This window comes from Narcine bancroftii, chromosome 4, assembly GCF_036971445.1.
Source record: "Narcine bancroftii isolate sNarBan1 chromosome 4, sNarBan1.hap1, whole genome shotgun sequence".
Classification (NCBI taxonomy): domain Eukaryota; kingdom Metazoa; phylum Chordata; class Chondrichthyes; order Torpediniformes; family Narcinidae; genus Narcine; species Narcine bancroftii.
In genome coordinates this window covers 169,905,013-169,917,394 of record NC_091472.1, presented here as the reverse complement: position 1 = coordinate 169,917,394, position 12,382 = coordinate 169,905,013, and the positions used below count along the sequence as shown (strand labels likewise).

General features: G+C 43.4%; 2 protein-coding genes across 8 annotated transcripts in view; one reads left to right on the top strand and one right to left on the bottom strand.

The window, feature by feature from the left end:
- The window catches only part of hnf1a (HNF1 homeobox a), a 379,757-nt gene extending 368,484 nt beyond the window's left edge, over window positions 1–11,273 (top strand). For all 5 annotated transcript variants that reach the window (XM_069932935.1, XM_069932934.1, XM_069932931.1 and 2 more), the window contains one exon: window positions 10,501–11,273. In XM_069932935.1, the coding sequence (XP_069789036.1) occupies window positions 10,501–10,628 (128 nt within the window). In that variant the 3' untranslated portion in view covers window positions 10,629–11,273. The remainder of the gene's footprint in view (window positions 1–10,500) is intronic.
- Window positions 1–12,382, bottom strand: part of c4h12orf43 (chromosome 4 C12orf43 homolog) — a 109,157-nt gene that overhangs the window by 35,119 nt on the left and 61,656 nt on the right. The gene's annotated exons all lie outside the window — the stretch shown is intronic.

The following is a 12,382-nucleotide window of genomic DNA, read 5'->3' as shown; positions in this document are numbered from 1 at the left end:
TTGGTTCCCACCCGCCTACCAAATTAGTTTAAAAAATCCTCCCCAGCAGTTCTAGCAAATCTGCCTGCCAGGATATTGGTCCCATTCCAGTTCAGGACAGACCTTCCCCAGAAGACATCCCAATGATCGACAAATCTGCACCAACTCTTCTGCCACGCAATCATCTGCCACAACTATATTAGTATCCAATTTTTCCTTCTTGCTAGCATGTAGGGGAATTATATAAACCTTTGTCATCCCCCTCACCATTACTGTGTAAATTCTGGAGGTCCAAGGTTGTCCCAAAAGAGCCCAAATTTCTGAAGGATCTATTTATAACCATAACTCATTCCAGGCAATAAAGCACTGTTGAATCTACACCGTTCCACTTTCATGGTTTCTCAAAAATAAATGTAGTACTCTGACTGTGGTAAAAGCCCTACTGCTGCCTGGAAGGTTACTTGAACTCTGTGACATGGTTATTGAATGGATACTGCTAAGAATCACAGTGGGATTTCTCCCGCAGTGCTAGGTTTGATATTTAAGATCCTGTAAGTAATATTCCAGTTTCTTCCACTGTCTACTGTAGAAACTGATTTTAATTCCCATGACGTTCCATGGGAATGAAAATTGGGCCCTTTCAATAACAGACCAATTAACAAAGAGGCCAATTTTACATCAAAGCAGCAAATTAATTATGGAGAACCCATTATTTTTTAATGAAATTTTTCATGTATCCTGAACAACCTGGTTCACTTTTTTGATGGAATTAGCAAGTGATTTTTTTCACAAATCCATTAAAGTCTCTACATTAGAAGGAGATTTCTTTCTGTGTTTTGTGTGATATTATAGAGATGAGAAGATCTACCTGTATAGTAACCATAGGAATCAAAGAATATATTACCTCACGACGCACACTGAAATTGGTCTAGACAACAGTCCCAAAATCACAAATGATGCCATCAATCAATAATTCTTTCTTTTTCAAATCACGCTGATGGAAAAGTGTAATGCTGCTCCCTCCTGGTAAAAGGCAGCCTTTCCTCAGAAACTGGGCTTGTTAATGCATAGGCAGTGGAAATGATTCATTCATCACATGCCATAAGCACCACTTCACATGAGAAAATTTCATCTTTTAAGCCTGTTGACTAATGTCATGCACCACCCACATAACCTTGTTGAATAAAATATGTAGAATCCCAGCATCACTAAGTCAGCTTGTATGAATTAAAATACACTTTCAAACGATGAACATAAAATGGAAAAAAAATCAAGTGTTGTCTGTATATTTCCAATACAAACTCCTAGCGGACAGCGTTCTGGGCCAGGATTGTGTGACTGGAAATTTTATCATGTGTAATTGAACAAGCTGAACCTATTTCTGGTTGGAATTCAAACAAAAAGCATGCCTGCAATTTTCTCGTGTCATTTCATCCCCTTGATATATAGACTTGTCACAGAAACCTTGTTCAAGAGCTTAAGCTAGTGATCTCATACCTTGATGAATTTGCATCTGCAGCTACGTTGTGCAAAAGCATTGTGTGTAGTCCCTGTTCCTCTCCTCGAGGCAGAAACACCAAGGTGCATCAGAGGAATGCTGACACCTCCCTTCAGAGCAATATTGGCGAAGCCTTATTCCAGCAGAAGCGGAGGGGAAAGATCCAACATTTCATATGACATGGATATTATGGATTTTCTGTCCAAAAGACCATAAGATATAGGAGCTGAAGTAGGCCATTCAGCCTGCCAAGTCCACTCTACTATTCTATTATGAGCTGATCCATTCTCCCACTCAGCCTCACTCCTCTGCCTTCTCTCCATAACCTGATACCTGACTATTTAGATAGCAACAAATCTGCTGTAAATGTATCCAATTACCTGGTTTCTACAGCTCTTTGTAGCAGCAAATTCCAGAGGTTCACCACTCCCTGGCTAAAGAAGGTGCTCTTCAATCCTGAAGTTATGCCCTCTTGTCCTTGATTCCCTTACCATGGGAAACAACTTTACCATACCTGTCGATCTAAACCATAGAACACTATAGTTCAGAAACAGGCCATTTGGCCCATTTAGTCCATCCCAAACTATTAATCTGCCTAGTCCGAATGGCCTGCATCCAGATCATAGTCCTCCATACCCCTCCCATCCATGTACCAATCCAAACTGTTCTTAAATGTCAAAATTGGGCCCACATTCACCACTTCAGCTGACAGCTCACTACTGTCGTGACATTATAGATGGATCAAATGTAGAAATGGAGGAACCATTCAGCTAATCAAACAGAAGTAAAACAATCAAGCCTGCAGACACTGTGGTTGAAGTAAAAATACAATGCTGAAGAAACTCAGCAGATCAAACAGTGTCCTTTATATAGCAAAGATAAAGATACATGCCTGACTTCCACCCCGATCTCAAACTCACCTGGTCCATCTCCGACAGCATTCTCCCTTTTCTGGATCTCTCTGTCTCCATCTAAAGAGACAAGCTTTCCACCAACGTTTATTACAAACCCACCAACTCCCATAACTCCTTTGACTACACTTCTTTACACCCTGTCCCCTGCAAGAATTCCATTTCCTTCTCTCAATTTCATTGTCACTGCTGCATCTGTTCCCAAGATGAGGTCTTCCAGTCCAGATCATCTGAAATGTCTGCCTTCTTCCACAAATGTGGCTTCCCCTCCGCCACCATCAACTCAGCCCTCGCCTGCACCTCCTCCATTTCCTGCTCATCTGCCCTGGCCCCCTCTGCCCACTGATTCAATAAATACAGGAATAGCCCTTTGTCCTTACCTATCACCCCACCAGCCACCGGATTCAACCAGTATCCTCTGGAATTTCCAGCACATATAACAGGATCCCACTACCAGACACATCTTCCCCTCTCTGCCTTCCATAGGGACCGCTCACTCCATGACTCCTTCTTGCTCTCATCCTCCCCACAATTCTCCCCTGGCTCCCAGAACCTTCCCCTCTGGTTGCAGGAAGTGCCACACTTGTGCCTATACCTCCACCCTCACCACAGTCCGGGGCCCCATACAGACCTCTCAAGTGAAGCAATAATTCTCATGTATTTCCAGGATTGATTTACTGCAACCTGCTCCAGCTGCCCCCAGTGGTCCCCACCGGCCGCCCCAACTCTGACGGCCCCCCCAGCCCTAATGGCCCCCGCTCTGTCAACTACTGCCGGCCGCCTCTGCCCTGACGGCCCCCGCCAGCTGCCTCTGACCTGATGGCCCCACCCTGTCAGTACCTGCCAACTGTCCCTGACCTGACAGCTCCCGCTGGCCACCCCTGCCTTGACTACCCCTGCCCTGATGGCCCCCGCCAGCCACCCCTGACCTGAGGGCCCCCAATGGCCACCCCTGCCTCGACGGCCCTCGCTGGCTGCCCAACGTGAGGGCCCCCACTGGCTGCCCCTAAACTGACGGCTCTCGCTGGCGTCCCCTGTCTTGACGACCCCTGGCCTGATGGTCCCAGCCTGCTGCCTCTGACTTGAGTCACTCCTGCCCTGAAGGGGTCATGGAGGGAGAGGAGTGAGTGAGTGGGAGAGAGAGAGAAGATGGGTCGCTACCTGATGATGTCATCGTGATGTCATCAGCCTAATCCTAACCAGCCACTTGCAGTGGCTGTACATTCAAGTGAGCCGGCGGAGTGCAGCACGCTGCAGATTATCCTTCCCTGAGAGTAATTGCAGTCAGTGCCTTGGAGCCGGCCATAGCGCATTCATAGAGGTAAGTCTCCCGACATAAGGGCAGAGAATCTCCACCTTTACAGTCGTGATTTTTCACTGCATGAAAGAGCCTAGAGAGACTATTTTCCTTTATTTGCCCCTGTGCTCCACAGTTTTAAATTTGTAATAAGACAAATCATGTGATTAAAGTGCACATTCCAGATTTTTTTCAAGGTTACTTGTGTACATTTTGGTTTGACCGTGTAGAAATTACAGCATTTTTTATACATAGTTCCCCCATTTCAGGGCACTATAAATGTTTGGGACATTTAGCTTCACACGTGTTTGTGAGTACTCAGGTATGTTTAATTGCTTCATTGGTGCAGGTAGAAGAGAGCTGGGCTTGCTTCTAAGCTTTTGATCACCTTTGGTGACTGTAGTTAGAACATGAGGACCAGAGTTGTGCCAATGAAAGTCAAAGAAGCCATTATGAGGCTGAAAGACAAGAATAAAACAGCAAAAGACATACCCAAACCTTAGGATGACCAAAATCAACAGTTGGGACATCATTAAGAAGATAGAGTGTACTGGTCAGCTCAATAAATGCAAAGGGACTGGTACACCAAGGAAGACCTTCACAGCTGATGACAGAAGAATTCTCATCATAATCAAAAACACTCTTCAGGAAGCAGATGTGGATGTGTCCATGACTACTGTCTGCAGAAGACTTCATGAACAGAAATACAGAAGCTACACTGCACAATGCAAACCACTAGTTTGCAACAGAAACAGGATGGCCAGATTACAGTTTGCCAAGAGTATTTAAAAGAGCCTGCAGAATTCTGGAAAAAGGACTGTGGACAGATGAGACTAAGATTAAACTGTATGAGAATGATGGCAAGAACAAAGTGTGGAGGCGTAAAAGAACTGCCCAAGATGCAAAGCAGACCACCTCATCTGTGAAACATGGTGGTGGGGGTGTTATGGCCTTGGCATCTTTGTCTGCCACAGATACTGGTATATATCTTCATTGATGATGTAACTGCTGATGGCGGTAGCAAAATAAATTCTGAAACACCTCATCTGTTCAAATTCAATCAAATGCATCCAAATTCATAAGATGACGCTTTATCCTTCAGCAAGACAAGGATCCCAAACATACTGCTATAGCAACAAATGAGCTTTTCAACACTAAAAACTGGAAAGTTCATGAATGGCCAAGTAATTCACCTGATCTAAATCCAATTGAACATGCCTCCCAAATGCTAGAGAAAACTTAAGGGGACAAGCCCCCGAAACAAGAAGCTGAACATGGCTGCAATAGAGGCCAGAGCATCAGCAGAGAAGATGCTCAGCCCCTGTTGATGTCTATGTATCACAGACTTCAAGCAGTTATTGCATGCAAGGAATATGCAACAAAATGCTAAACGTGACCACTTTAATATACATACCATTGCTATGTTCCAAATATGATGCCCTGAAATAAGGGGACAATGTATAAAAAGTGTTGTAATTTCTACATGGTCAAACCAAAATGTATACAAATAACCTTGAATAAAATCTGGAATCACATGAATTATTTGATTAAAAATTTTAAACAGTGGCATACATGGGCAAATGAAGGAAAACGGCGTCTGTCCCAAATGTTATGGAAGGCACTGTATCTTCCTCCTGCACACTTCCTGTTGGAATCTAGGGGCTAAAATATCACGGAATAGAGGACTATGTAACAACTTTTTATATTTACTTCATGGTTAAGGGAAAAGTATAAGGTAATTAAGTGGCAATGACAGCATGGAGCAAAGTTGGCTGAGTCCAGTAGGGGTAGAATGGTTTGCTCCCAAATACAAGGGAGAGGAAATGGATGAAACGATTTAGGAGGAATGTTCAACTGAAGGAGGTGGTGAGTAGTGCAGGAGACACAGGGCAGACCAGAACAAAGAATATCCTGTAAGAAACAAAGGGAATGGAAAGCCAGTCTAGGAAGAAGATTAAGGCATGAGGAGGTGTTAAGGAGAACAGAAGACATTGGCCAGACAGGAACAGAACGATGATTGGAAATATCTGGGGCAGGAATTGATTTCTGGTCAAAACAATAGGATGGTCTGATCTGGAAGATTTAAGATAAGAGGTCTACACCCGAGATAAACTGTAGAATAAGGAAATTGCTGATGGTATACTTTATGTAAAAATCTAGCAAAGGAAGCCAACTTTTGTTCTGTATGGTAAATTGTAGCTATATAAACTGAGCAGACTGGACAATAGGGGTCAGTCTTGGGGAATAGCTCACTCTGCAGGTGACCTATGAACTAACGACTGACCCAGAGCTCTGTTAAGTTTTATTCTTGTGCTGTATAATAAACTGATTGTTGAACCGAATACCTTCTCCTATCACTTCATTCAATGAGCACGCTGGACTCAGATGACACATAAACTAAATTGAGGGTAAGGTAAAGCCAGAGTCCGACATTCCTCATTGCCATCTATGATTCTGCCGACAACCATGGTGTCATCAGCAAATTTGTAGATTGCATTGGAATTGTGCCTGGCCACAGTCATGGGTGCAGAGTGAGTAGGGTAGTGGGTTAAGCATGCATCCTTGAGGTATGCATGTGTTGATCATGAGTGAGGAGGAGAAATTGAGATGTTAAGAGCAAGATCTTAAGACTTGGGAGGAGAATTTGGTCATTCAGCCCATCTAGAGTTGGCTCCTTTATTTAAATCATGGCTGATCTGTTTTTTCCTTTCAACTCCATTCTCCGGCTTTCTCTCCATAACCTTTGACTCCCTTGCTAATCAGCAACCCATCATCCTCTGCTCTAGATATATCCAATGACTTGGCGACCACAGCCATTTGTGGCAAAGAATTTCACAGATTCACCACCCTCTGGCTGAAGAAACTTCAGATCTCTATTCCAAAGGGACTGTCCCACTAGTGGAAGCATCTTCTCCATGTGCACTCTATCGAACCCCAATATTTGGTACGTTATGAGGAGATTCCTCCTTGTCCTTCTAAACTCCAGTGAGTGCAGGCCCACAGCCATCAAACACCCCTCCCCCCCCCCCCCCCCCCGTTAACCCTCTCATCCCTGGGATCATTCTCATACAACTCCTCTGGATCCTCTCCAATGCCAGCACATGCTTCCTTTTTATGGGCCTGAAGCTGCTCACAATACTACAAAAGTTGTCTTTTGTAAAGCCTCATCATTATATCTTTGCCTTTATTTTCTAGTCCTCTCTGAATGAATGCTAACATTGCATTTGTCTTTATTACCAGAGTCAACCTACATTGACCTTTACAGAATCCTGCACAGGGGTTCCCAAGTCCCTTTGGACCTCTGCTTTTTCAATGATCTCCCTGTTTAGAAATGAGCACCCTTCTTTATTCTTTCTTCCAGAAGTGCACGGCCATACATTTCCCTGCACTGTACTGTTACGAGCCCAAAGGACCCCAAAACCCAGCAGTAATAGACATTCACCAAGACAAGTGGCTTTTAAACCAAAAGTAATCTTTAATCAACTTCAAACATGGAAATAGAATCAAACATTAACTTAACTCTATACTTAACTAACCCAAATAACCCCCTTCTAATTCTAAGCGCACGTGTATGTAATGTGTGTGTAAATTCAAGAAAAGTTCTTTGGTTCGCAGTTCAATCTCAACTTTCTTCCAAGTTCTCTGGTTGCAGGCAATCACCATACTGTGCACAGAATTTAACATGTATAAAGTTCACCAGGCTTGGTGCTTGAAAGGTAAATGTTTACCGCTCAGGAAGGTTCTTGTAGGGTTTGCAGAGAGAGATATTTGTTGCTCCAGGATTTCCACAACTGAGGTACCACCACTAGTCACCTCAGGGTATCGCTGATGAAACTTGCATGGTAACCTCTTTCTTCAAACTACCACAGATTTATTTCAAGAGATACATCAGACAGATAGCACTTCCAGCCATTTACTGCTCTGGAACTTGCTTTCATCAGTTTCAAACAGTTTTCCCTGGATTGCACTTTTCAGTTACTTGTCAGTGTCCCACACACTGACTGACTGACTGAGCTGTTAACTCAATTCTCTCTCTCTCTCTCTTCCAACTGCCACTCCAAAGAGAGCATAACTCTCTCTCTTCCAACTGCCACTGCAAAGAGAGCATATGACTCATGTCTTGCAAAACCCCCACCTTCTCCAGCAAAACAACAGGAGTTCTTCTTGTTGTTATCTTAGGTAAACAATCCAGGGGTGACCTTTCTATGAGCACTTTGGAGAAAGGGTACTAATAGACAGCATGGCTCCAGCAAGACAATGGTCAAGCATTTTATGATGTCAGTTCAATTAACACCTACTTGTGAAAAGTGCCATTCTCCAAGAGATCCTGCAATGTGTCTTCAATCTTTCAAAGAAGAAATGTTTTAAGATGTGTGAATGTACTCTAAATCTTATAAATTCTCCCCAAATACTAATATTGTTACATTCTCCCAACCTATCCCAGTCCCTCTGCAGACTCCCTACTTCCTCAACACTACTCTACCCCTCCACGTATCATCTGCCCAACCTGGCCACAAAGCCATCAATTCCATTAATTCATTTTCAGGCATCATGAAAAGTAGTGGACCCAACACTAACCCCTGCGGAATACCACCAGTCACTGGCAGCCAGCCAGAAAATACTGTCATATTGAAGTCCCCATGACCACTGTAACATTGGCTTCTGTTGTAATTGGCAACAGGCATCCTGGCTGCTATTTGGAATACTGTATGTAACTTCTATCAGGGTCTTCTCACACTTGCAGTTTCTAAACTTGACCCACAGGGATTAGCCATCCTCTGATGCTATTGCCCCTTCTTACTAAATCAACAGAGCCACACCTCACATCCTAGCTTTTTGATAGGATGTGTATCCTTGGATGTTTAGCTCCTAGTTATGACCCTCCTTCAGCCACATCTCCGTTATGCACACATCATACCTGGCAATTTCTAACTGCACTTTAATCTCAATGACCTTGTTTTTCACACCCCAAACATTTATAGATGACACCTTCAGTCCCATGTTCGTCACCATTCTTACTTTTGTTTCCATATTGCCCAAGTTTAATGAAGGATAACATTTCTATCTTCTTTCATTCTAGACACCTCAATAACCTCTCTTTTCACATTATGCACATATTTTCAAACTGTTAAACCCATCCCACTGCTATTTAGTTTAAAGCCCGATCTACAACCCCAGTTTTTGCAATTCACTAGGACCTTAGCCCCAGGATGATTCAGGTGGACCCTATCCCATCAGAAGAGTTCCCTCCTTCTCCAATACTGGTGCCAATGTCCCACAAATCCAAACTGAGTCTCAGTGGATCTGGTAGCAAGAGGCAGATTTTCCACTGTTAGAAACAGAAGTACCTTCACAGAAATTGCTCGAGACAAAAATTGAGAACAAAGAACATTTATTATACAACAATGCAAAGTTGGGTGCTTCCCCTTACCATGGGAATACACACATACACTGGGGCTCACCCAACTTTTATACAGTTCATTTCAGTATAGGAATACCCTCCCCCTTACATTCTTCTGCCTCCTGGAGAGGTTTGGCATTAGGTAATCCTGCCTGCCTACCTGCTGTTTCTGTGCACTTGGAGGACCAGGGGGGTATCCTTTCGGTGTCTTATGTCATTATCCTCATTGTCCCTATTCACAACCCTGTCTTTGTTCTAATTTATACCTTCCCGACCCTCAGGGCTGTGTCCTCTTCATATGTAGAATTGGCTAATACTCTAAGGCTTTACTAATTACATATGCAAACTTGCTAATTCTTTCTGGGGCTAGAAGACCCTTATCTCATTCAGACTAACTCTACTTCCTACATTCTATTATCTATTGTCTATCCTTATCTCATTCATACAGTGAACTTGCTGATTCTGTCTAAAGGCTAGGAGATTCTTATCTTTCTCAGACTGATTCTGCTTCCTGCATTCTAATATCCATGTCTCATCCTGTTTGTACTGGCTTCATTCATTTACCCATGTATCAATTTTTGTTTCTTCATGTTCATATTTGTATATCAGTTTTTATCATCTCTCACACCACCTGTCCCTTAGGTGGTTCCACTCCCTCTCCTATTATTCCCATCTGGTTACCATCTCTCCCTTATATGGTTCCAGTTGTCTCAACCTTCATCCTCTCCTGACTCCATCTGTCCATTATTTCTTTCCTCCCCCTTTGCCTGCTTCCACCAATGCTTCTCCCACCTCTGTCTCCAAATTCCATGCCTCCTGCTTCCACAACTGGCTCCATCTGTCCATCATCCTTCTTGGTCCACCCATCATTAACTGAACCTTTCTCCTCTTTAGTTGTGCTGGTCTTCCCTCTCCTTTCTCAGTACTGAAGCAGTGTTTGATCCAAAATGTCAACTGTCCATTTCCCTCCATGGATGCTGCCTTACCTGTGAGTTTCTCTGGTGGTTTGCACATTGCATTTTACTATGGTCTTGATGCTGGAGCAAAGTTTCAGTAGTGATCTAGGGATCTGAAGGAGTAGTGAGAGAGAAGCCACTTCCCCCTCACACAACCCATCCCATCCTCCTCATCAGTTAATGGGATCAGAACTGGGCAGAGGGATCATCAGAGGGATGGCCATAATCATTGGGCCTCTGACGACAAGCGAATGGGAATGCTTTGACCATAAGACTTTGGAGCAGAATTAACCCATTCGGTCCAGAGTGTGCTATGCAATGCACATCTGATGCATTTTCCCTTTCAACCCCATATCCTTTGACACCTATACTAATCGAGAACCTTTGAAGGCATTAGGATGAGGTTCTAAAGAATGTTTCCGTTTTGTGACAGTTTTCTCTTCATTCTTCACTTACAGTCTCTTCAGGGAGTCTTGTGATGTACCAAAACACTCAGCCAGCAGATGGTCACAGCCACCTTTTATCACCCAGTCAAAGCAGCATCGAGACCTTCATCCCACAGCAGGTGGCCTCCACTGCACCGTAACCATGCCAACTTCAGCAGAAGCAAGCACACGGAAAATTCTATAGGCTTGGATCAAGCATTGGAAAAAATTACAACAGGATTTTAATAATTTTTTCCAAAGTGTTCAACCATGACTTGTGGCAAATCCGATAAACATCATCGGAAGATTGTACCTGTGCAATTCTGTCCAAAGAATTACTTTATTTTAGAGGGCTGTTTTGAGGGATGTCGATGTGCAATAATTTTAATGAAAATCCTCAAATGATGTATCTAATTCAAGAGCTATATAACATAGAAGTTTGACAAAGATGAGTGATGGGGTGGGAAACTGGGGGAAGAATTACAAGCCACATGCTAATAATTATGTGAACTTTCCCTCACCCAAATCTTTTCATCATGTGAAGCTCTAGCAATAGTCAGTAGTCATCTCTGCATTCTGTGCTGCCACCTTATTCACAGACTTTATAATATGAACTTAATTTAAACTTTGATTTTTGATGAATTTTTTTTCACTTCAAACATATATGCATTAACATTTTTCCTTTTGATTATAAAAATTGGACCAAAGTATTTAACGAACCAAATTTTATCATTACAACTCACTTTGCAAACTTTAGAGGTTCACAATTTGCAATATATACAGTATTAAAGTATCTTTTGTTTGTATTTATTGCTTCACGAGTAAATTTTGATTTTTTTTGATCGAAGCTCATGCTGTAAGATGTTGATATTTTTCCTTATTCACCGAAACCCGAGCAATTCCGGCCTGATTGGGTGAGTTTTTTTAAGGTTTAAAGAACGTGATTCATGCTGCTTGAGGAATAGAACCTCTGACCTGTCTAAATGATTCCCTCTTTTGACTTTTTAGGCTGAATAAGTGCAACACACCTTAATAGTACATTTGCAAAAGAAATTAGTTGAGGGGATTGATAGTCCAAATGTTATTTCAGTTCTAATTCTAAGGCTGCACTTGGAGCATTGTGTGCAGTTCTGATCACCCAGCAATAGAAAAGATGTTATTAAATCAGAAAGAGTATAAAGAGGATTCTCAGGTCTGGAGGCTCATGTTACAAGAAGAGATTGAGGCTGCTTCCCCTTGAGTGTCGGAGGCTATGGATGACCTTCTTCTTTTCTTTGGCTTGGCTTCGCGGACAAAGATTTATGGAGGGGGTAAAAAGTCCACGTCAGCTGCAGGCTCGTTTGTGGCTGACAAGTCCGATGCGGGACAGGCAGACACGATTGCAGCGGTTGCAGGGGAAAATTGGTTGGTTGGGGTTGGGTGTTGGATTTTTCCTCCTTTGCCTTTTGTCAGTGAGGTGGGCTCTGCGGTCTTCTTCAAAGGAGGTTGCTGCCCGCCAAACTGTGAGGCGCCAAGATGCACGGTTTGAGGCGTTATCAGCCCACTGGCGGTGGTCAATGTGGCAGGTACCAAGAGATTTCTTTAGGCAGTCCTTGTACCTTTTCTTTGGTGCACCTCTGTCACGGTGGCCAGTGGAGAGCTCGCCATATAACACGATCTTGGGAAGGCGATGGTCCTCCATTCTGGAGACGTGACCCATCCAGCGCAGCTGGATCTTCAGCAGCGTGGACTCGATGCTGTCGACTTCTGCCATCTCGAGTACTTCAACGTTAGGGATGTAAGCGCTCCAATGGATGTTGAGGATGGAGCGGAGACAACGCTGGTGGAAGCGTTCTAGGAGCCGTAGGTGGTGCCGGTAGAGGACCCATGATTCGGAGCCAAACAGGAGTGTGGGTATGACAACGGCTCTGTATAC